General features: G+C 42.7%; 1 protein-coding gene across 3 annotated transcripts in view; it reads left to right on the top strand.

Annotated features, from left to right (window-relative positions):
• plxnb2b (plexin b2b) overlaps positions 1 to 25,746 on the top strand; it is a 112,576-nt gene that overhangs the window by 58,751 nt on the left and 28,079 nt on the right. For all 3 annotated transcript variants that reach the window (XM_069695279.1, XM_069695277.1, XM_069695278.1), the window contains 12 exons: positions 14,480 to 15,609; positions 16,644 to 16,832; positions 16,941 to 17,066; positions 18,533 to 18,633; positions 19,973 to 20,099; positions 20,681 to 20,840; positions 21,585 to 21,696; positions 22,239 to 22,350; positions 22,709 to 22,810; positions 23,681 to 23,776; positions 24,361 to 24,448; positions 24,838 to 25,022. In XM_069695279.1, the coding sequence (XP_069551380.1) occupies positions 14,482 to 15,609; positions 16,644 to 16,832; positions 16,941 to 17,066; positions 18,533 to 18,633; positions 19,973 to 20,099; positions 20,681 to 20,840; positions 21,585 to 21,696; positions 22,239 to 22,350; positions 22,709 to 22,810; positions 23,681 to 23,776; positions 24,361 to 24,448; positions 24,838 to 25,022 (2,526 nt within the window). In that variant the 5' untranslated portion in view covers positions 14,480 to 14,481. The remainder of the gene's footprint in view (positions 1 to 14,479; positions 15,610 to 16,643; positions 16,833 to 16,940; positions 17,067 to 18,532; positions 18,634 to 19,972; positions 20,100 to 20,680; positions 20,841 to 21,584; positions 21,697 to 22,238; positions 22,351 to 22,708; positions 22,811 to 23,680; positions 23,777 to 24,360; positions 24,449 to 24,837; positions 25,023 to 25,746) is intronic.

Genomic DNA, 25,746 nt, shown 5'->3' with positions numbered 1-25,746 from the left:
TAAATTGCCACCCAACATCCAGCTGGGAGCAATGCTGAGAATAAGCCCTTTGGTTTTAAGTGTTTGCTTGTTTGACGGCAGTTTAGTGACGAGAGAGAGCAGGCATGGAGGAAAAGGTGTCTGAGAGAAGGGAGCCGCTGGGCGTTTTTTAAGCTGCTCTTTGCGGTAGCCATCTCGCCCACGACTCCATACAAGCGGAGAAATTGGCTGTACTCAGCAGACCAGGACGGAGATAGCGAGTGGCGGAGGGCAGAGGGGGTGGCAGAATGGGCACCCAAGTAGGAGGAGAGGGGAGGGCAGGTGGGGAGAGTCAATTCCAAAGGACTCTTGAGTTTCATTCCAAAAATTGAATCGTCAATTTCCATTCAGCCGACCACTCTGCAGGATTGGAAATGAATGAGTGTCAAAGCGGTGGTTGTCCTGGAAATAGAGGTTAGCCCCGGAGTGAAATTCAACGGTGGCAGCGTGGGTGGGTCGGGAGGGAGGAGTGGATAAGTGGTAGAGGAGAAAGAAAGGTGGACTGGAATCAAAAGTGAAATTGAACACAGGCCCTGACCTTGGCGTGCTCTGTTTTGCGATGGCCCGGGTGATAATTCCTCTGGCTCGAGCTGCGCAGACTGGCAGCTTCGCCGTGACCGAGTCGGTAAGAAGGGACGGCTGTAATTATCAGCAGAAGGCTCAGGAGATAAAGAGACTGAAATGTAAGCTTCACTGGCAGACATCAGCACTATCTCGCTCTCAAACTCAACGCTTGTCACCAGTCATGGCTGATGCATGTGAGCGTGTGCACGAGGAGGTCCACGTCTTTGTACTGGAATGCTTTATGCATCTGCATTAGCCCCCCTGCCAGCAAAAATCCAGACTTTGATGTTTGCCCCCCCCCCCCTCCCTCGATCTCCACACACACACACACACACACACACACACACACACACACACACACACACACACACACACACACACACACACACACACACACACACACACACACACACACACACACACACACACACACACACACACACACACACACGAGGTGTGGTTGTGAAAGGATGTCAGCGCACTCACCTGACATGAAAGACACAGTGGCACCTTTAGAGATGAGGTGCAGATGCTATCGCTGACACGCCTCAGCTACGCCACACGACTGGCCCGTAATGCCACCCTGCTGCTTATCAGGCCATCTGCAACCTGATTAAAGCAGCTTATTTTTAGACTAAGAGTCAAATTCCCTGTGACCTTTGTGCATCTGCATTTGATTAGAAATGGTGATCGCACAAGGACTGGGCAATTAATCAATAACGGAATCAAAAATAAAACATCATCATCGCCGTTTATCAGGTGAGAAACTCATATGTTGATATGCGTCACATCATACCAGTGGCGGAAGAGGAATAAAGATCCTTCACCAAAAGTAATACTTAATGATACAGAAAAGGCAAATGCTCAAAATACAAGCATTAGAAACTCCATTAAATCGTACCTTCATAGTAGTATTGAAGTATTGACTTAGTCTTAGTTAAAGTATCAAAAGTAAAAGTATTTTAACTGGTGGTGGAAAGAAACTAAGTGCATTGTCTAAGTACAGTACTGAAGTACAGGTTTTATGTAATTGCTCCTAATACTTTGTCACAACTAAAAGCCTCGTATTAAAAATCCCTTGACTAATTCCTTCAGCTCTAACCCAGTCACATGTTGCACACCCTTAATTTTTTTTTTACCTTCCTTTTCAAAGTCCCATACAGAATAACACATTCTTACCTCTCGCACTTTCACACACAAACACCCCCTCTACATGTCAGGCAGACTGAACACTCTGGTAGTTGCAGGGACGCACCGGTGGATGGGAGGGAGGCTGGCAGCCTGAGTGGCAGCACCACAGATCATCTCTACGATTTCAAACTTAATTAACCTGGGCGTCGCGCCACACGTCCTCCAGCCCGTCAACAGTGAGTGCCGGTTCACTATCTCCTCTGAGATCTGCTGCGAAGACGGGCAGAGAAAGAGGAGGAAAAGGGCGAGACAAAACAGATGGGAACTTGTCGTCCCACCAGCATCACGTACCTTAACCTGCTATTAAAGAGTAATTCCAGTTGTGTCTTCATTTTCATAGTTTTGGGCGTCACTCCTATCGAATGTGACAGAATTGTACGCAACAAATGATCTGCTGAGATGAGGGAAATCGGCGACATCACTCCAAGGGGTAAGAAACAGTCACCAAAACGGCTTGATTTAGAGGTGAAGCTGAAAAAGAGCAGTGTAATAATGAGAGAAAGTGCAAGAATCCTTTAATGAATAGGAAAACCATGTATGCTATTATGCTAGGTCAAAGTTGAGTCAGTGAATTGTATGCTCTGATGGATGTCAGATAGTTTGGGTAATACGTTTTTCCTATATTTTCACTCACAGGTACATTTGTTATTTTTTTTAAATTTATCGATCGATTGTTTGGGCTATAAGACGGTGACATCTTCAAATCATTTTTATCTGACCGACCGTCCAAAATTCAAAGATGTACAATTTACTGTCACGGGGAGCGAATAAAACTGGCACATATTCACATTTGTGAGGCTCAAAGCAATAAATGAATCACTTATTGGCCATAGTGATATTATTGTATTTCATGCAGCGATTAATTTGGTTAACAGGAGATCCAGCATTGGAACATCCAAGTTGGGATAAAGGTTAAAGACCCTTTACGAGTTAAAACTGGAACAGGCTCGCACACGCGCACACACACACACACACACACACACACACACACACACACACACACACACACACACACACACACACACACACACACACACACACACACACACACACACACACACACACACACACACACACAAGCTCTTTGAATATAATTAAAACGAAGCCGTGAATATAATTTGGCTAACTAACCCGGCCCTCAGAAGTTTGTAGCACAACAAGCCCACAACAACAGAACCTCAGTTGCCCCCTGCTCTCGCCCTCTTCAGAGACCTGACTCAGACCGTCTCTGCCTTTCTGTCCGTCTGAGCTCTTGGAAATGCCGACTCAACCAGCTCTACAGTTGTCGGGGGAGGTTTTTGTACCCACAAGGGCCTGCGCTAAATTCCCACAACTAACCAGGAATTTAAAAATATCTCTGCTTTGCGGTTTCTCATGCAAAGAGGGAGAGAAGCAAGACAGCAGATTGATCGGTGACAGGGCTCTCTCTTTCCCTCTTCGTGCCTTTTTAAGTCATTCCTTTTTTTCTTTTTTTTTGCAGCCTACAGTAACAGTAAAAGAGTAAAAGTTCTCTCTATTTCTCCCTTGTCTTCTTATCCTAAGTATCTATGTCTGTCCCCTTCTTTTTCATCTCTCTGCTCCTGCGTCGTCCTGTCTGCCTGGCCATCTCATTTGAGTCAGTGACATTTGATGTGAAGTGGCGCGGGCCCGAGAGCTCACAGCCACTGACTCATAAAAACACACATGCGCATGGAGGACTTGATGTGGAGGGAAAGGTCAGGCCTACTCTCCGAGGGCCTAATCACCCACTCTCATTGAGTGGCTTGCTCGCTCAGTCACACTTGATTGATTGAGTGTGTGTGTGTGTGTGTGTGTGTGTGTGTGTGTGTGTGTGTGTGTGTGTGTGTGTGTGTGTGTGTGTGCGCGCGCGCGCGTGCACGTGAGAAATGTGATCATGGGTGTGACAATTTCTGTGTGAAAGTGTGTTTATCGGAACATGTGCATTCCTGACTACTGAACATACGATTAGCAGATGACCGCTTTGGGTCAGGTGACGTATGCATTGAAATGTGCACACACACACACACACACACACACACACACACACACACACACACACACACACACACACACACACACACACACACACACACACACACACACACACAATCCTCTTGCCCCGAACATGTGGTGTAATCAGCAGCTCTATCAGGGGGACTGTGGGGCTGTAACAGGCTCATTAACTTCTCCCCGAGCCTTTTTTAGAGAGGGAATTGGCTAAGACGAGTGGGCCACACTTGTCTCTACCCCCTCTTAATACAGTCTATTCATGGCTCAGTTTTTGCACTAAGTGATTGTGCACGTGTGTGCATGTATGCGTGGCGTTCCTCTTTATTCAAACTTTCTCTTCCCATATGTTTTTGTCTTATTCCTTCATTAGCGGACCTTTGGTGCCGCCCATCGCTTAAAACAGCCGCCAGCAGAGCCGGGCTGCAGGGATTAAGTATTAAAGAGCCTCAGCTGCTCTGGGGCTCCTGTAGCTCTGCGTTCGGCCACTGAGGCCTGATAATGGTGTTTGTTTAGCCATTAGTCAGGCCCTGCTTAGCAGCTCTTTCCCCTCCGGCTGCAGCAACACTGATAGATGATGGATGAAGATTGCAAGGGTCGGAGGATTGAGGGATGAGTGTTGCAGAGTGGTTTCAATAGCATCAAGAATGTTTGGTGGAAGTGTGTTGCATTAAAAAGAAAGGAGTGTAGGTAGTCTGAGCGAATGGGGTTTTTCATGAATATTTGTGACAGCAGGAGGAAGCTAGAAGGTGCTCTTGTATTACGAGTTGAGGTTTTGTATCGAGGCGTGCACCGTTTTATCAGAGTCCACCCTTCCTGTGATTAGTTCTCTTCGTCCAACTAATTAAAAAAGTGGCCCAGTCTATTTCCTTCTGCACGACCAGTGGAAAGTGCTCCTTCTCCCTGAAAGCTATTTAATTTTATGATGTATATTTTGCAGCTAATTTAGCCATTACCTTTTAAGCTCCAAACATGACCTTTTCCTCCATATGCCGAAGAGAGCTGGCATTTGGGCCATTACCTGATAGCTGTTAGTCATAACCACAAGCTGTAATCTGACAGGGCCTCAGTTTATAGCCCCACCATCACACTGCTCTGTCACCATCCACACTCTGACTCATTTTGACAAGTGACAGGCACCTGCCAGCTCGCACAAAGGGGCTATTGAGACTTAGTCAGTAACGTGAGTGTTCACCCTCCCTCTGTTCCTGTCCTTCTTCCTTTCCATCTTCCATTCTGCCTTCTTTCCAGAAGTCATTACATCTTGTGCTTTATTCATACATTACACACTAACATTGTTTTAAGTTTTTTTGGGGGGCGGGGGGAAATTCATGTTTGAGGTGATGAGGAGATTGTGTCACATTTGTTTAAAGGGGAAAATGCTCCTACCAGCACTTCTAAAAATTACAAATGAACATGTTTCATCTTTTTTTTGAATGCGTAAACACAAACAGAAACCCAGCTGGTGGTTTAGGGGAAGTCACGTGAGGGAGCCGTATCTGATGGAGCAGTGACTGTGCACAGATTCCTGATGTCTTTTTGTCACGGTCAGCTTTCACCATTTCATTGATGTTATGTAAACAAGGAAACTGGTTTCTGTATCCGGCAATAAAAGAAACCTAATCTCCCCAGCTACATTTTTTTTCAGCCATCAGTGCTGGTAACCAGGTTTCTAATCAGCCTTTTACAAGTTCGCCAGAACAGGAAAAAGATTTCGGGCAGGAAAAGTAACAGAACAGAGTCTGGATATGAAAGCATAAAAAGGACAAAAACTGAAAAACAAAGTATTTGCTGTCAAAAAAAAATGAGTTGGCTTCCTCTGCTGAAAATTCAGACACTTTTTCACTACAAGGAAAATCTGTTGTCCGTCTGTGTTCTCACTGTGACGTCTGCTCAGACACACCAACACCCACCAAAAAAACGACAGATAGTAGCATCTTCTATCAGTTACGTTAATGAAGAAATACTTCCAGGTCCATTAAAAAAAAAAAAAAAGTGGATGGAAGGGGAGATTGCTCACCTGCTGTTCGTACACAGTAACCAGGTTACTACAGTGCATTTTCACAGTGTTCTCCGATTACCAGCATAACCAGATTTCTCAGAGTAAGCTGGTTTTCTTGAGTGCATGTAAATGTACTGAGTGAGGTTCTCAAAAATCCCACGTACAAAGCTAATGGAAAAAACACAAAAGTTGATAAAAGAAGTAATGCTTGCACACTGACTCTCTTTGTCGTCACAGTGGGGTTATCAGTTTTGGTACCTGTCCACTGTGTCTACATGTGGCAACCTACATCATTACCAAAGACTCCTCACAGAGCTACTAAATAGACAGATTGCAAACTGGATAAACAAATTGTCCATTTTTACTGTTCTGTTTATTCATCCATTCAACAAACAAGATGTTAATTATTGATCTTTGGAGGTGCTGGTAGCTGTGACAGAACCAGGTTAGCTGTTTCTCCCTGCTTCCAGTGTTTGTGCGAAGCTACATTAAACATGCTTCCATGATTCCAGCTCCGCACAGACGTGACATTCAAATCGCTCTTCTAATCTTACTCGTGGAAAGAAAGCAAATAAGTTTATTTCCAAAGTTTTATGCTATTCCTTTGAGGTCCAAGCCACTAAAAATGCACAATGGTTGTATCTTCGTGTCCACTGTTACAAAGGTTTCATGTAAATTTCCATGAGAGAGCAGGCAAGCAATCATTCACTATAAGATCAGTATTCCCCTTGAAACCAAATGAAAGCTGGGCACTGAGACTAAACCACATTACAAGATACCTTCATGGCTCATTGGCGTTTATGCTGGTGAAGTAAAATCATTATAACCAATAAGGTGTGTAATGGATTCCTTCCCAGCAGTCAGTCTGCCTGCCTGACTTCTTAATTGTCGCTGCATGTGTGTTGCAACGTGAGTGCGTTCCGTATGTAGGTGCCGGGTGGTTGTGCGGGGGGCGCAGGGGGCGCAGGGCATCGCCTCAGGATGCTGCACGGATTAGGGAAGCTGCCCTTCAACCAGAGGAAGCAGTGATTTTGGTTTCTGTGTGCAACCTGCTGAAATGCCCTTGAGCAAGACACTGAGTTATTACCTGTTCTTAAAAAAAGAAAAAAGAGCGGGGACTCTGACAGGACCAAGTGAAGAAAGAAACTCCCTGGAGCCACCAGTGTGTCACAAAGAAATGAGGATTGTGGGTAGTGCTGCTGAAACGATGAGTTGATTATTTGGTTACTGGATTGACAGAGAATTAAATAACTCCTATTTTTCAAATTAACTTTTGAAGTCATTCATCAAACAAAACATTGCAAGTTTGACATTTTATGGACTCAGCAATTCATCAATCAATCAAAAACAATAATCAACATAATGGTATATATTTTCAGTTGCAGCCTGAGTTATGGGTGTGGGCAGCCGTTTTCCTGGGCAGCTCCAATGCTGGATCGCAGATGCATATTTGCGAGTGAGTCAAGTAGATGAGCTTGTGAATGCATTGCCTGCCCCTGTAACTGTTTGTGTGTATTAGCAACCGTCTGGATGTGGTGGCGGTGCCGGTCGGAGGAGGCATTGGCTCCTGAAAAGTAGCTCTTCTCCGCCAGGCCAGTCAGTTTAATCAGGTTTCCCACATCCGCCAGCTGTGTCCACACAGCAAACAGCCATTCTGTCCCGCTGGAGAGCTGCAACATCCAGCTGGGGGCGGGGGAGGCCAGTTAGCATCGGGAGATTAGCCCAAGCTGCTGCTGCCCAGACGGAGAGAAGTTGCATTTGTGTGTTTGTTTGAGAGACAAACAGAGATTGAGAGATTACAAGAGACACCGGGCTCCGCTGCCGAGGAAGGTACCAGGCAGAAAAAGTGTAGTCGTGTGTGTGTGTCACAGCACACAAGCAGATTTAAATGTGTGTTCTGCTCAAGTAGTTTGTGTGAGTGTGAGCCCGTGGTTTTGCGCTCGCGCTGCTCAAGTGTCCAGCTGGCAGAGGGGAGATAGCACGAGCCTTGAAAATGGTGACGGAGCGGTAAACAGACACACAAACAGTCGATCAGTCCTAATGAGGAAAAGTGCTGTGCCTAAAAGGATGGTGTGTGTGTGTGCGTGCGCGTGTGCAGGTTCTGCTCACACCACCTGACTCCTGGTCATACATCACAACAGACAAACATAGACAAGAAGGCAGACATGCGTAGACACACAAGAGACATGCAAGCACACAGAAGTGAGAATTGGGACACACACACACACACACACACACACACACACACACACACACACACACACACACACACACACACACACACACACACACATGCAGTCTAACAGGAGAGCAAAGTGTGATACACGTACTCCCTGGGTCACGGGCCAACTTTAAAGGTGTTAGCATATTTAGGCCAGAGCAGCTGGATCCCACTGAAATGGACCAGGCCCATCAATCCCCCTCCTGTGCCTGGTGCCCTGAATACAATGGCTGGGCTGGCTGCTTTGGTGTGCGCGGTTCTCCCAGTCAGTCAAATTGAAATAAATGAACTGCCAGCCCTGACGGCAGGGTAATTGTTCATATGGAAATTGGATTGCCGTCGTCACAGCAGCCTCCCATTGCAACTTGTGAAACAATTTCACTGTGAGGATGGGACAAGAGCGTTTGCATGTCAAAAACAAGAAAAAAAGCGAGGTGGAAGACGAGCAGAGAAAGAAAGAGTTCTCCACACTCTCCCACTTCATATTTCATCTTTAACAATGCTTCTTGTTCTGACTATCTTCGCCTCGATGGTGGCGGGAAAATAAAGGACAGGGAACCGCCCCTCATTTCCAGCTTCTTGTTGTGGCTCTGAACCCAGGTTGTCATGTTGCCTTGTTCACACTTTATCAGTCCTTTTCAGCGTCCCACATGCTGCGAGAGACGTGGACAGATTTGCCTTAGAACATTAACCCCCGCTCACCTCTCCTCCCCCCTCTCTGCCCAGGGCTGAAGCCTCAGGGGACAGGCGAGTAATTTAATAGCAGTTCACTTTTATCGGTGTGTAACACTGAGAGGGTTTTCAATGTGAAGACACTCCCTGCATCAATGTCAGAGCCGGCATCTGTCAAAGCCAGCTCTCCAGTAAAGAAAGTGCTGAATATGAATGATCCCGGCATGGGGTAATATCCTATTATGTTTTCTGGGTAGGGTGTCTGTTTTTTTTTTATTTATTATATCAGTTTCCTTCCTGTATCTGTTTTAATGAGTGAGAGGAGCCCTCATGCTGTTCCAAAACTTGCCAGGTCGGCAGTTGCGGAGCTTTTTTGTGTATGTGATCTAATCGTAACAGACACATTTCCCCCTCTCTCGTTTCCTCCCCCTCTCTCCTCTCTGATCTCTGGTTCCCTCACCCAGACACGCTCACACACTCCATCCCGGCGAGAGGGTTGGCCGAGAGGCATGTGGACTGCCATGCTGGGTTTCATTGCCCGTGTCAAAGAAACACAGCACGGCAGTTTGAAGAGAAGAGTGTCTCTGTGTGGTCGGAGCGGGATTACCTTGTCAGCACTTCAAACTGAGCCCGGTGCACGTGTTGCACATACACGTGTATCAGGAAGCCCGTGAATCTGTGTGTGTTTGTATGCACACCTGCCATTTTTCAATTATCTTTCATTTTCCTCTGCTGAGAGCCGCTTCTCCTGTCCAGACTTGTTATAACTTGCGGAGGGAGGGTGAGAGGAGTGGCACTATATTTGCCAACAAAAGGTGTGTGTGTGTGTGTGTGTGTGTGTGTGTGTGTGTGTGTGTGTGTGTGTGTGTGTGTGTGTGTGCGCGATGACTAGCAAGCCAACAGAAACACACCTTCGTTTGCTACATACAAGCTTGTGCATGCAGCACCTCAACAGTTTTTCTCTTAACATTTACTTCGCCTCCAACCAAAGAAATAAACTTGAGGGTGAGATTAGAAATCATATTGTGTGAGAAGTTCCCTCACTTCTGTAAATTATATCAATTCTGAGCTGATTCTTCAGTGTGCTGCTGTTATGTTGAGGACAGTAGTGTAAAAAGAAACTTAGCCGACACCTCTTTTCTTGTCTGGTTTATTGACAGCACTCTGATATATCTATAATAGTACAACATATCCCACTTAGTCGGGGATCTCGAAGATATTTTCGCTGATCTGTAGGACAGTTTTAATTGTGCTCTCAGATTACTCCTCTGCAAGTTACACAGACAGTCTGCAGCCATGCTATAAATCATCTGCTCATGAAGGTTACAGTGTTTATTTACAGCTTTTCTCAGGGGTTTCTGTTATTTTGTCCTCCTATTTATATCAATGAGCAGGCTGAATAGACCGTTGTCTATACTGTATAAGACAATATAATTAAATAGCAGTACAAAGTAAGTCCTCTAAAAGGAGGTGAGCCTGTGGTTTTGCTACTAAATGAATGAAGTTTAAAAAGTGAGCATTATAACCTTCACAGACGCAAGATGTAATGAAGGACTTTAGTGCTAAACAGCATTAGCTTTGACAAGGTGTAGCCTACCTAATAAACTGTCAATTGAATGGAAGTTGGCTACCCTACCGGTGTTTCCATGGCAACACTGAATTAAATGTGCTGATCAATGCCAAAGAATCAGAAAAGAGGAATCATATCTTATAATTGTGTAATTGTGGTTTGTTGATGTGGACTGAACAATAAAAAGGAAGTGTTGACATGAGCTCTGGTAAATAGTGAGGACATCATCAGCAGTTTTCTTTAGAGTGAATGGTGAGTTAGCAGAAGGACAAAAAGCCCTGCTGCGTTGAGAAGCCACAGCAGCTGAGCTCTGCTACAGGTCTCCTCTGCACTAAGGTCTCATCCTAAAGGAAGTTTGTTGTATTGTTAAACTCTTGTCTGAATTGTCGCAGTCAAATGTGTTTGCAGATGGTGAACATTTTGTGCTGTAGCGAAGGATGCTGAGCGGTTCGGTGCAGGTTCCCGCGTCAGCCATGTTTTTGGTTGGAACGTAAAAGTCATAATTTACTCAAAGGATATTTAGCTGTCTGCCTATTGCTATGATTTAAGCGTCAGGACACAGTCCACCAACCTTTAGCACGTCTGATATTAAGAAGTAATTGAAAAGAAGAAGTAGAACTGGAAAACAGAATCAAATGAACAAATAATAACATCTGTGCAGGTTCATAGCTCAAGACCCACCAATTTGTAAGTTGTGTTTTATTACATCATTATCTTTTATGTGGCTTTTGCATTCTTTTAATAAACCTTTAATGAGGAAGTAATGTACTGTATACCACAACCAGGATTTTTCTGTCACCAGTGAAGGGAGCTCCACGGATAAAAAACACTGACTCGGTCAAGGTTGTCAGGTCACTTTAAAGATTCTTCTGTTCTTACTGTAACTAAAAAGGAGAAGGTAAAAAAGAGTTTAATGAGATTCCTACTCAAATTCAAAGTCAATTGAACACCAGAATCAGGCTGTTTGATTTCAACAATTGTGTCTTTCATGGGATCACATTTTTCCGATGTGCCAGCTTCATTAGTACATAATGTGTTTCATTATTATTTATTTCAGGCCATCGGAGGCTTCATTAGCTGCAGGCTGATGCGGCACGCAGCTTCTAAATTTAGCATCTTTTTATTTATTCAGAATAGCCACGTGTTGGATAGCATGCCCAGTTGCCATGTTCTCTCGCAGCAGCTTAGAGACATGTTGAGAAAAGAGGGGTGGGCTGGTCTGGGGAGAAATGGGCCTTATTCCACCTGTGTCACCCCCACTAGGCGTCTTGTGTCTCTTCAGCTCTTTGAAGCCTCTTTAATTCCAGCGTTCAGGATTAAGTCCTTGAAAAAAAAGGATAAAAAGTGATAGAGCGACAGAAGGAGACATCCTCAGAGAGAACTGGCTCCTTTGAAATATGTTAAGAAAATCGTTTGCACTGACCCCACATTGTAACATCTGAGGGAAATTTGTGCGACACTTTTTTCCGATTTGTGGCTGGCCATAGGATTTACATGAATAGAAAAAGGACTCTTTGAAGTCATGGCTGTAAGCGGTACTGAAGTTTTCTGAAACCTAAATGAGCGCCCCGAGACGATTGTCCTTGCATTTGCAGTCTGAGAAAGTTGCTTTGTCATAGCGTGTTTTATTGGAAGTCAAAGGAATGAAGGAGTTTTCTGTCACAGAAACCGTTGACATAATCCACCTTCTGTGGAGTCTCTCTGTGCGGTCTGTGTCATGTGGATTGATAGAAATATGAATATTATAGTTTTAGTGGACGACACACTGGAAGTTCATTCAGAGAGCCAGTCGTATCCAGTATTTAGACAGTACGCTCATCCTTGTATATAAAAACAGAAAAATACAAAGTGGTAGTAAGCAAACAGATGTTCTTTAATTTCACAAGACATTTTATAGAAGCGCACACCTACTGCAGGTTTAATTGATACGTAGACTGCAGGAGATGCTGATGAAGTGGAAAAAAACACTATGTTGCTTCCAGTCGTTTTCAAATGCCGAAAAAAATGCACATTAAAGGTCATGTGGCATGTCCGGCTAGTTCAATTTGTCCAGTCAAAACAGCGAAATCATCAGCAGGCTGTCAGAAAGCATCTTTGTCTGAGGTGTTGCAGTCCAAATGTTGGAAAATACACACATTGAGTCACATAGAAATGTAATGAAATGCTTACAAACTACTGTAAAATCTACCTTAAATCCTCCCTGAGTAAAGCTTTGTGAAGCTCACCTCTACAGACCTACTTTATTGCACCAACACTGGCTCACAGAGGCGTTCATTTAATTCTATGATCCTTTTTAAAGACATTTTCCAGTGTGTGTCTCTCTGAACATTTTGCAATTTGCCATTCTTTGTCAGTGCAGGTTGGCTCTGTTTTGCTTATGTTGTCAACATTTTGAGGCTGCGAGAACGTTTTGCAGCTCGTGCAGTTTTTGTGATGCTTCCTTGAAAACTCCAACATACGAGTTATTGTGGCGCCTCTTAGAGCTGACACGGGCTTGTAATTGCCAGTGGAAATCTCTTTGTAATAGAACTTTTGTTGCTTTAGAGCTGAAATTATATTGTTCACATGATATTCCTTTTATTTTGTCCACTTTGTGGTGTGCATGTTAATTGGAGATCTTTTTTTTTTTTTTTCCTTCGGTCTTCTCTGTTAAATCTGGTCAGAACACAGACTGACCCTCCCTCTTAATTAAAGCTGTAAAAACCAGCCCCATACATTTCTGTCCTGAATAAGCACAGGCAGGAATTTTACTGCACCATTTCAATTTTAATGGAAATATTTAAGGCTATAAATTGAAAAGGGCACGATACATTTGTGCTGTGAAATGGGTTAAGCGGGGGAGAAGCATTGAGACAGTAAATGTGAAGAAAAATATAATCATCACACCGTGTAGTGGGCACTTAAATGCAAATGAGTGATTCTAGTGAAATTAACAGGGTTCCCCCCGGGGCTAAATGTCTAATCATTGGTCTCCCCACTTAGTCCAATGAGCGGATTCAGGTTAACATAACAAAACTCTGTGTTGGTAAGTGACTTCCTGGAAGTTTCATTAGGTGTTTCCAATGTGACAACTGTGCCCGTAGACTTGACTGGCAGGGCGGAAAGAGAACGGGGGATACTACTGAGAATGTAGTAAGTGCAAGCTCAAAACCACATGCAAACATACACGCATGTTGGCTGTGCGGGCAATAGCAGTTTCAAAGCCACCTGCACTTCCATATTTACCACAGCCTGGGCAAACAGCAGCGCGTGAGCGCTCCACAGGCACCTGCTCTGAGCCGGTACACGACGCCGTCTGTAGTTTACAAGGACATTGTGTGATCATGTTTCCTGACACAAAACTCTATTTCCTGAACACATTGTGCTGAGGGGGGGGTGGGAGCAAATTAAGCTGGAACAGATCCAAGCCTTTTAAATAGGCTGTTATTGTGTTATGGTTTGAGATCTAGCTGGTGGCCTTAATCTTTCTTTACCCCTACACGGAGCGTTTTTATTTTTTCACCAGTGATCATTTCTGATATTAAGTCAATTAAACCCAAAATAACACACCCTTTATATAACTGGAGCAGGGAGTTGAGTCATACACAAACACCTACACCACACTGTTAGCTGAAGGCAGATTTTTTAAATGGTTTTACCCCAATAACCTAAATCTATGAATCTAAATCTATGCCTCATATGTCACACTCCTTAAAGGGACACTTCACCCAAATGACTCCTGCTGGTACTCTTGTTTCTATCCATGCAAATTCTTTAGGTTTTATTTGACCTGCCTCCTCTGAAAAAATGCAACAGCAACATTTCATTAACTTAAACAAGGCCAGTTAGTGGAAATAATCCACACATTTTACTGTGAATATTTTCATTGGAACTATTTTCTTACTAAAGAAATTTATAATCTCCTACAGGAGTAGTTTATTTTGGGAATAATGTTTTTTTTAAAAAAAAATTTATGCTGATGAGCAAAATGTTTGGCTTTATCCCTGATTTTAGATGATGTAGTGTCTCCTTCTCTTTATGACAGCAGGCGTATAGCTTATAAAAACAATTGATATCTGAATTTAAGAACTACTTTTATGTAACCCGGCCTTCAGATAAGTGTGTATTTCTGTGTAGGGGTTATGTTAACACACCCACTTTGTTGAAGTCTTGTGTTTCTGAGAGTGAATGTGCATTTATATGTTCATTTAACTTCATTAATAATGAAACATCTCTTTCTTTCTGTTCCCTCCAGAGATGGCCAGCTGGGTCTCCCTCCTCCTCCTCCTCTTCTGCCAGTCAGTATCACAAGCCCAGGAGGAGAGCAGCAGTATCCCCATTGTGGAGTTCACCTCCGAGACCCCCATCAACAATGTGGTCCAGGACCCCCAGACCGGTCGCATCTACCTGGGAGCGGTCAACACCATCTTTCAGCTGGGCCCGTCGCTCCGTCTGGAGGCCCGCGCCGAGACGGGCCCCAAAGAAGACGCCCGGACCTGCACGCCTCCCGCGGCGGCCTGTCAGGACACCAAGCCCATGCCCAACCAAAACAAGCTTCTGTTGGTCCACCCGTCCAACGGGTCACTTGTAGTGTGTGGCAGTCGGTACCGAGGCATCTGCTCCCTCCTCAACCTGTCCAACGTGGAACAGCAGCTGTACTACAGTGACAATAAAGGAGAGAGGACTTATGTGGCGAGCATCGAGGATGACGTGAACGTGGTGGGAGTCATGTCCACCTACTCCAGAGACTCACACAGCTTCAATGTGTTTGTTGTTGGGAAGGGCTATGGAAGCCTGGACAGTACAAAACTCATCAGCACACGAATCCTTCAGGACTTCCGGGAGTGGGTCGTGTTCGAGAGCATCATCGAGGCCTCTACGGTCCAGACGACACCGTTTGTTCCCAAGTACCTGCATGACTTCCGGCATGCCTTCAAAGAGGATGGTTTTGTTTATTTCCTCTTTTCTCGGACTCTTGACGGTACGGATAACAAAAACCTGACTTTTGTGTCCCGCCTTTGCGAAGACGACCCCCATTACTATTCCCACACAGAACTCCAGTTAAACTGTGGTAACAATAACCGGTACAACAAAGTCCAAGCTGCGTACGTGGCTTCTCCAGGAAAAGAGCTGGCACGAGCCATGACTGAGTCAGGTATGTATGGGAATGTTGTCTCATGGAGCAAAGTCCTGTTCATGGTGGCGAGTCCAGACGACGACGACAACGAGTCTGCTCTCTGCATGTATCCGCTCAACTCCATCAATGAGCGGCTGGTGGACATCATCAGCGCGTGCTACAGTGACTCTGGGAAGATTTCCGGGTTTCCTGCTGTGGACATTCCCTACTCATCAAAAACTGACGAATTCTGCACATCAAAAATTGCGGTAAGTGTTTCTTTTGTGTCATCTGATTGAAGTTTAATAAAAATCTGTTTGAAATAAGTGAGAGAAAGTGACATATGTTTTGAAGAATCCCCTTTGGTGCAATCAATAATTCACATATAAGTCAGGGTTTACTTTAAAGTCTCAGTGTTTGCTTTGTTCTACAGATCCTTTGTATTGTTCTGTCTAAATCGCGCATTCTGTCTCTTTCCCTCCCGATCTCCCTAATTTCCTCAACTCATGCAAAATAAAACCATATAACATTTGTAGGTCTTGAAAACATATTTGACCCCTCAGTGAAGGCTGAAGTTTCCCCTGTCAGAGGTGAATCTGCTTTACAATGCAAAGACAGGGTTCAATACTTAACAAGTTATACACTCCCCACGCAAATGCAGCTAAAATAAATAAATGTACCTCAACAGATGATAAAGCAAGTATTAAAGATTTAATCCAAGATGTTTAAGTAGAGCAGTAACACCTTAAATGTATTTTTAATTCTGTTTTTTGATAGAACAGAAATCTGTGTCACTAACAGTGATGGCACACATTTTTTTTATTTTTTTTATGAGAGCTTCATTTGTGGTTTATTCTACTATATGAGACCGCTGCTCATTGTGTCTGGATCGGGTAAATTCATCCTAATGCAACACAGAACATAAACGGTATCTGCTCTAATGAGTAATTTTTGCTGAAGGAGTGTTAACACAAGCTTCCGTATCCTAAACTTGGTCATTCTAAAAATTACATCGCTCCTCAGATGCAATCCTAAAACAGTAAATAAATATAAACGTTATTCATTCATATTGAAAGAAATCAAAACATCTTGAGAACATCTCGACCTGCATTTTTAATAAACCTGTAAAACAACTGTCCCCGTGCTCAGAAATAACAGCTGAATCTTGCCAAATTGTTTATTTAGTAGAACATATATTGCACTGCTAAGGAATATAATTCCCACATGTTCCTTCTCATATTGTTTTGGATTGAAGTGCACACAATCTGTCATCATCTTTTTGTGTTGTCTTTTTCCTTTGCAGAAGCATATGTTGGAAAACTTCAAGTGTGGTGCTGACTTTTTGCCTTCCCCTCTGGCAAGCAAGCCAAGATTTGCCTTAAAGGCACACACAATGTTGACCAACTCGGGCCTTCTGACCGCTGTGGCTGTCGCTGTGGAGAATGAACACACCATTGCCTTCCTGGGCAACAACCAGGGAGAGGTCTTCAAGGTGGAGCTGTCTCTTGGTTTTCTGTGTTTTTTTTTCTCCTTTAAACTTTTACCTAAAGGGAAAGAGTTCCCCTCGTCTGACAGTGTTACCTTTTTGTGTTTTGTCCAGGTGCACCTGATCATGGAGACGGATGTGTACAGCAAGGTCCCCGGTGACACCGTAGGGGAGAAGGTCAACAAGAACCTTTTCTTCGACCTCAGTCACAGCCAACTCTACATTACCACAGAGAAAAAGGTGCTTATGTCAGGGCTCTTATCTAACACGTATCATGCACAATATGTGTGCACACAGGAGAGATCAGGCAGAGGACTCTGTGTAGGTCAGCCACACTGTGGCAGCACTCAGAACTGGAAACACAATCTCTGTAGTCACCTAAAACAAAATTGAATAATACATTTTGGTATTGTTACATGTAAAGACGAAAGCCAGTATGTTGACTCCCAGGTGATTCATTTTTTTTTTTTTTTTTTTTTTACCACAGATGAGGGTTATATATTGTCTTTTATCATAAAAAACATAGTAGAATTTCCGCTTTTATCTGGGCTTTTATAGAAAACATGATGTAACAAACATGTTTCTCATCATAACTCTATTGTATCATACAGGTTACAATCATTAAAAAATACTGAAGTATTTTCAGCCGACATACTTGGGTGTCAAAGATAAAATTATCTGTTATTCAGAACTGTGTCTTTGACAATGTGATATTAGTTCTATAATGTAATATGCAGTGTAAAATATTATGACAGGCGAATTAACATGTCACCAGCAGATTAAGGCTGTCTGAGGATGAAATGGAGATAAGCGTAAAGAAATGTAATATACTGCGAGGTAGTGTAGTCTATCTACGCTCATATTTTTTTTAGATGATTCTTCCATATGTAGCTTGATACTAAGACTGAACTGCAATTTAATTTCTCTTCATTGAATCACTGATCAAAGTGGAGATTTTTTTTCTGTGATTCTAAAGTCGAACGTTGGAAAGATGTGAGGTTAAACTCGATCAGAACTGGTTTGAATGAGGTATTGTCCAAATGTGTAGGAAATACAAAAGTGTTTACATCTCTGCCGAGCATCCTCGGTCGAAGGCGGAGCAGAAAGCCAACTGTCTTACAGAGGGAAGAGATGCAAAACCGTTTAAATATGGAGATAACATTTTCAGACAGTCTCTCCTTGAAGGCACTGACAGATTGTACACATGACAAGTGGCAGAAATAGTTACATCAACAATGACTGAAGTGATCTGGAGAGAACCATGGCTTCTTTTAGGCTACAAAAAAAGGCAAAAATAAAAACATACAGCCCCACTAATCAGACGGGAGGAGGCTTCTAAAGCTATTCAACCTTCTGATAAGCACTTCTGGAGAAGCACACATAAGAGGTTTTCAGAGATGTTAGACAATCTAATAAGCATTTTGTTTGACTCATACTGATGCCCTAACTGATGGAAGTAATTGTCCTTTGTTATTTTTCACCAGTGGATAACATTTAGTGTTTTCCCTGCGTAAATTGTTGTAGTAGTTGCACATGGGAAGCAGACACGAGGTGCCGTGTGCTGTGACAGGACTTGTTTCAATCCTACTCTGCACACCTGCAAAAACCAAGAGGCAATTTTAGCTGTACTTTAAATGCTTCATGTTTTGTGCAGTGTCTCCCCTAAGGTGCTCTGTTTGATCATATTTCATGTTGTAATGCTCCAGATCACCAAGGTGCCGGTGCAGACGTGCTTCCAAAAGAAAGACTGCCAATCATGCGTGGAGTTGAGGGACCCTTACTGTGGCTGGTGTGTCCTGGAGGGCAGGTGCGTCTCTCTCTCTCTCTCTCTCTCTCTCTCTCTCTCTCTCTCTCTCTCTCTCTCTCACACACACACACACACACACACACACACACACACACACACATGCAAATGCATGCACACAGCAACAGACTAACACAAACACCCACACATGCAATTCCATCTGTAAAAAAAAACAGCGGGGTATTTGTTCAGTGTTTTATTTCAGACACTTTTAGTACCCCTCGGTGTTTATATTCCATCTCCTATTCTCCTATTGTCCGTGCAGCCGTAAGGAATTAAAGCTGTTTGTCAACCCCATGCAGCGAAGGCAGACTGCAATTTACTCTCATCAGCCTATATTTATCAGGGTCTGGAGGCTAGTAAGGTGTGCATGTATCATGTATTTTATATGGAGGTGATCAGGAACAGAAAGAAAGGATCAAATCTGTGTCCCTCTGGAAGTTGCTGATACACTTATTTAGTAACACACTTTATGTAGCATTGGAGCTGTAAATGTTGATCCGTTGACATCTTTGGCCATTGACAGTTGGTAAAAAAAAAACAAGACACTTCAGGCTCAAGAACAGTGAAAGAAGAATATTTGATGAATCAATAAATTAAATGTCATATTAATACACAAATAATAATTTCAAATAATTATTTTAAATCACTTAGCTTATTTGATTTTCTGCATTTACATATATTGAAAACAATTAATCCACTTTCCTTTTCACTGAAATTATGATTTTTTTTTTTGCAAAAAGGTTACTGTGTTGTTTTAGACTGTTTCTATCTCACCTGTGAAATGTATTGTCATTGTGAAACTCATCACAATCACAAGTGTGTTCATCAAATTATATCAAAATGTATTGTATGTTTATAATTTACTGATCCTTTCTTGATTCATCATGTAATCTATGATAATTTTATGTCAGAAAATAGAAAAAAACAAAAACAAACAATATCTGTCTCTTTTTAAGACAGCCTAAGATAATGTCTTAATTAGACAGTAAAATTGTTATTATATTTCATGATACCTGAAATCCTCTCAGTTGAGAAGCTGAAACAGTGGAATATTTGGCATTTTTGCTGAAAGGTTACATAATTATTTGATTATAAATGTAGAAGCAAAACTAGTTCCCAGTGAGAACCTTTTAAAGGTTTTCATATCCATGCAAAACTTTATTTTGAGAAGCTTCACAGGCCTTGTTTGAAGTCACTTGGGCTATACTTGGGCTGTTATTCGCCAAAGCACATTGAAAGTCTGCTGCAGTCCATAGGCTTTGTTTTTCTGAGGCTTTGTGGAAGCATTTACGGGATGCGGAGCAGAGGGTGATGGGAGTTGTTCATCCTTCGTCTGAAGGTGTACCAGGAGGTCTGAGTGCCGACGGGCAGAGGAGAAGAATGGCTGGCTGTGGAGCCCCAGGCAGCAGTGTGTCAAGATTATATCCTTCTATCCCCCGAACCTTTCCTGCAAAAAGACTGACAAGGTAGAGCGCTGCTTCTCTTCTCACTCATCCTCGCTCTCTGCCTGTGTTCTCTGTTTGTCTCTCCTGCTCTGCAGGTCACAACTCTACTTACATGCACATCACACAAACATGGATGCCTGAGTAATAATCTGTTTACATTGTGAGTGAGAGACGCTGGGCTCCAGGTTTTCCTGCTCTATATTGATCCATGAAGAAAACTACAAACTCTCTTATTATAACCTGCTTGCTTGATTGTGCTCACAGTCTGAAGACTGAAGAGCCTCTCCTCCTGTGTGTTCCTTCTCAAGTTGTTATTTCTTTCAATCCCCCGCTTTCAGACTCCTTCTCTGTCCCTCCCTCTCTAACTCGCACTTGGATTTTCATCAATCATATGTCTCCTACTTTGTCATTCTCAATCAATCTCCTGCCTTTTAAAAGGATACAGTTCCTGTATTGTAACTGCAGTTGCACTCAGTTGTTTGAATTATACTCCAAGCAGAGAAATGAACTTGTAATTATTTTTCATGCTGAAGAGCAACATTGTAATAAGTAAAGTAAAATGGATACCGTTTCAAATTCTTGGTATGTTTTTGTCCGTCCAGGTGAAGATCAACATCCCCTCCCTGCCTGCCATCGGACCCTCTGACCGTCTGCACTGCACCATCGAGTCTTTCCAGAGTGAAGGCACCAAGTCAGACTCTGGTCAGGTCTCCTGTGATCTGCCCCAGCCCTCGCTTATACCGCAAACGCCTGAGGGCCAAGGTATGAAACTGCCCTGTTTTGATCCTCTTTCAAGGCAAACGGTGGTAGTTCTTCATCATAGCTAACGCTGCATTACTGACTGGACAAAGTGGGCAAAGACTCGAAAAGCCTGAGGTTGACTGTTTGTCAGCTGGTTTTAGTAGTGATTACTAATGAATTTGATAGGGAGTTTGCACTAGAAAATTATAATTTCCAGCAAGGCAGAAATTGTAATTTAAATTTTTTTTTTTGTAGCCACGTCTTTTAGAAGCACCCAGTGTTAAAATCTAGTTTTCGGTGCTTTGTATTGTTTCACATCTTTTGTTTCTTTGTTAGCAGTGGTGGGCCATCTTTCCCAAAACAAAGACCAGCTCCTCGTAAATGATAAAAATGAATTTATGTGGTAAAACATGAGGCTTTTTCTATATAGAGCAAATGTGATTCTTCCACACAATAATGCCATATACTGTGTTCACCAAATCAGTTTGTTCTTTCGGCAGTTAAATATAATAGTAGTTTATAATCTAGGCCAAACAACTTCCTGGGAGTTATTGGACTTAATGTCCAAATTCTTGGTATGTTTTTGTCCGTCCAGGTGGTTTTTGTCAAAATATGTCATTCTTCCTGTGTTGTTTTGTCTTTCAAATGCACCAGTGACATCTTGTTTTTACTTGAGGTCTTGCATATTCAGACACCATACCTCCTGTATGCATACAAGTAAAAACCTTCAAACACATTTTAACCCTCACTCTGCTGTTCCCTCAGACTTCGTGGCAGTGGCAGTCAGGATTTTTGTCAATGAGACGGTGGAGCTGGCCACGCGGGAGTTCAAGTTCTACAATTGTGCTGCCACAGTGAGGAAGTCTGAAAACACACCGTGAGTGAGGCTTTTAATCTATCAGTTCTGCTCTGTCACTCACTTAAAATACACAGTGACACTGAACAGAGCATCAAATGACAACCTTGATGTAAATGTATCACCATGCATGAACAGATGAGAGATCAAGGCTCTGTTTGTAAATTGTGATGCATGGTAGTTTTGAATGCACCTCTTGCGTTCTCTCTCCTCCTTTTATTACCACGCTGAGGAAATTGCCTCAGTTTCCTTTTCATTAATCAAAAAATGAAAGTCGATCTCGCCTGTTTTTTCCCCTCATTTTTTTTCTTCATTTCTTTCACACAGAGGAATGTGTGATGAACGAGCTTTGCTTATGTGAAGTTGCAGAGATCCATTTCATTGTCAGCAACAAAGATTTTTTTTTTTTTTTTTTTTTTTAGCCGGACGCTCTCTGATGAGTTTGCATGTTTTGGATTTTGTTTGTGTGTGCTTTTATGCGTGTGCTCTCCAACCTAATTTTGTGTGTAAAAGCATTTCCTTATCTTTGTTGTGTACGTTTCCATATTTATGTGCGTTCTCAGGTGCATGTCATGTGTGGCCAGCCAGTGGGGATGCCAGTGGAACACGCGTGACCACACCTGCAGCGACATGGAGGACAGCGTGGCGGGTGTCAACATCATCAAGCACCGTCAGGTCAGTCATCTCCAGGGTTATGTCAAGGACTCCTATGTATCATGGTTTGTGTGTGATAAATGCTGCCCAAAGTATCGTAGAAGTTACAAAAGACACGTCTAATCACCACATGTGCCGCAGCGCCTCAGCGATCCAAATTCCCCTCGAAAATTAATAAAAACACAAATCCCACTATCAGCTGCCACCATCTTGCGTGACAAATGTTGTTGGGTGGAGGATATCAATTTACAAGTCAGCAGATGTTGTAGCGATACACTTATCTGTCACCACAGATGAGGGTGTCCATTAAGTGGTTGGCTTATTTAAAATGTAAATGATTAAAAGTGGGACTGTCTGATTTGTTTTGATACCTTTTCAGGGAGCAAAGTGTCCTCAGTTCGAGAATCCAGATCCTGTGCTGATCCCTGTGGGCTACAAGACTCGCATCAGCTTCGAAGGGATCAATTTGGACCTCTACCAGGTAGAACAGCACAGGCACAGAATTTAAAGCATTTCTGGAAATCCTATCAGCTTTTTGAGTGATGGTAGGAGAACCAGATTTGTCTCAATTTCTTTTTTTTCACCAGATTGTAAATTTAATACTCCCATCTCAAAGAAAAATTGCTGACACACTGAAAAAGAGAGACACAGATACAGCAAACATTTACAGGCTATCAGACAAACAGTGACCAATCAGGGGTTAGGGTTAGGAGTTGAGAAGTAGACGGTGTTCAGTATGAAGTCGTCAGCTACCTGGGTGTGGTCACATGACCCTAAATGACCACAGATTGAACACACAATGTATCTCTGTATTTGAGCATTTAATTCTATATGCACATTTTTAAAAGCAAAGAACCTAAAGCAACATGTTTATGTGCTGTTGTAAGCTGTTATGGAAATGACAGTTCCTCATTAAGACCTGCTGGATGTAATGTTCTCGTATAGAAAATGAATTTGCATTCCAATTAAAGCTGGTTTTCATCAAAGTCACCACCCCTGTGTGCTTTTATAAACTGCCGCATGGCACGGTGTGAAAATATCATGCAACAGATTGACTGATCATTTCTGCATGTGACATTTATTTTTGTTCTGAAACGGGTATCCTTATAGGTCTGCTTGTTTTATGAATGTATTGAAGATTACATGGCTATGAGAGAAGATGGACTACATCAGCATATGTGCACTTAAAGCACTGATGCTGAAGGTTTGGCCTATAGAGTGACTTGTGAATTTGCCAGCATGCAAACGTATTTGGGTGGAAGCAGAGGGGAGCATCAGAGAACAGTGGTATGAAAATAGAATGTGCATGAATTGATCCACCACATCTTTTTTTTTTTGTGTGGTTCTGCAGGGTCACATTTTCACCATCGGCACTGAGCTGATGAGAAATGTAGAGGAAGAGGTTAATGTTGAAGAGGGACCGTTCTACACTTTTAGCGGCTTCAATGTGAGTACGGCTGTTTGCTTGCTGCGTGACACTCGTCTTGATGCAACACTTTTGTTCCTTCAATGAGCTGCTGGCTTCTACTCTACACAGGTCCTTCAACTGTGGCTGATTTGTGGACCTGTAATCAAAGTATAAATCTAGAACAACACTGAAAGTAAAATACATTGTAGAGAACCATTTTATTTAAATTTTCTGTAGGAAAATCACTTTCGTTTATGAATAACTGTCTTTATGTTCCAGATTTATAAATGAAATGACCTTTTAGCTGCTTTTTACAGTCCCTTTGATATTCTCTAGCTCCCTCTAATGGACAGAGTCCTCTCTGGAGTTATTTTAGCTCTCTCTCTACATTGTGAATTCTGTGATTGGGATGCTCAAACAGTGCCTCGCCCCCAGCTATGTTCTTTTCCAACATTGATTTCTTGAGCTGAAAATCTGCCAGACTGGGTATAATTTTTTTTTTCTTTCTTTTTTTTCCCCCTTGGCATGGGCAAGTGGCAGCCCACACTGTTTGCAGGGAAGAGCTTAAGTGCCATTAATCACTGGATTCTGTATTAATAATTCATTTTCCTCCAATTTCTTAGTTTTCCTACGATAAGTCACCGGAGACCAATGTTCTTTTCTACGTGAAGGACAAGGAGTCTGGCAAGAAGATGGACAGCACGCTGAATGGTGCGTTCGCACATTTTAATGTGGAGATCTTATTTATAATGCCCTGTGTGTACACTGCAGGTCCCAGTGTGGGGCCTCCCTCAGATCTGAGGAAGCTACCTTTAATCTCCAACTGAAAATTAATCAGGAAATTAATTGGTAATGAGTGTACAGTCTAACAGGTTTTGACAGAAAATTAAGCATTCAGAGAAATTCATAACAAAATGATTATGAGGCCTCTCCTGCATTTTACATTACCACAATGAAAAAATTATGCATTTTACTGGACAGCATTAAGAAAGAAAGAAAGAAAGAAAGAAAGAAAGAAAGAAAGAAAGAAAGAAAGAAAAAGAAAAAAAATGTCTTATAATTCAAAATGTAATTGTTGGCTTTCCCCTCACTGCGTCCAGTGACCCTGTATAACTGCTCCATGGGACGTGAGGACTGCAGCCTCTGTAAGAACGCAGACCCAAAGTACAGGTGTGTGTGGTGCGGCAAGCAGAAGGCGTGTGTGTACGAGAAGCTCTGCAGTGCTCACCAACAAGGGTCCGAGGATCCCCACAACACCGAGTGCCCCAACCCCGAGATTACTGACGTGAGTAGTAACAATACTGTCATCACTTCATGTTTACCTCTGGATTGGAAACAACACTTGTGGGCAGGATTTAAGAGGATCATTTGGCAGAAATGTAATATAATGAATATGAGTATAAATATAACATTCATAAATATTTTTTACTTAGTGTATGATCACTTAAGAGTAAGAACTGCTCTGTTGCTGTTACCTTAAAATGAGTCCCTTATATTGACGTAGGGAGCAGGTCCGATTCCACAGAGCTGCCATGTTTCTACTGTATACCCAGAAGGGATAGACCAAACACTGGATCTAGAGAGACATTTGATTTTTTTTTTGTGGCCGCTGTAGATTCTCTTAACCCACTTGGAAGAGAGGGGGGTGAATAGCTGGTTAAAACCTCACTGATAAATGCCACTAAATCCAACACACTGGTCCTTTAAAGACCTGGCGATTAGCAGCGAAAAGAGACAGACTTTGGTGATTGGATTATTGATTTGAGCTGTTTATTGGTTGTGTATTTTCTTTGTCCTCTTTATGTAGACAGAGGAATTGCGAGTCTGTTTCTCCTTGAGCGTGTTGCACTGTTCTTCACCACATCTAGATTTAATCAATTCTTTCTTTGCTCACCTAATTGTCGGTGCCTCTTTGTCATTGACAAAAATCCATCAGTAATTTTGTTTATGTCATTCTGGCAGAGGTTAGCACCAAGCACACTACAGCCGGGCTGATAGATGGACAAATA

This window comes from Brachyistius frenatus, unplaced genomic scaffold, assembly GCF_029030835.1.
Source record: "Brachyistius frenatus isolate BFR_SWC_R1_liver_20210118 unplaced genomic scaffold, ASM2903083v1 Contig_19, whole genome shotgun sequence".
NCBI lineage: Eukaryota > Metazoa > Chordata > Actinopteri > Embiotocidae > Brachyistius > Brachyistius frenatus.
This window is presented reverse-complemented; position numbering and strand designations above follow the sequence as displayed.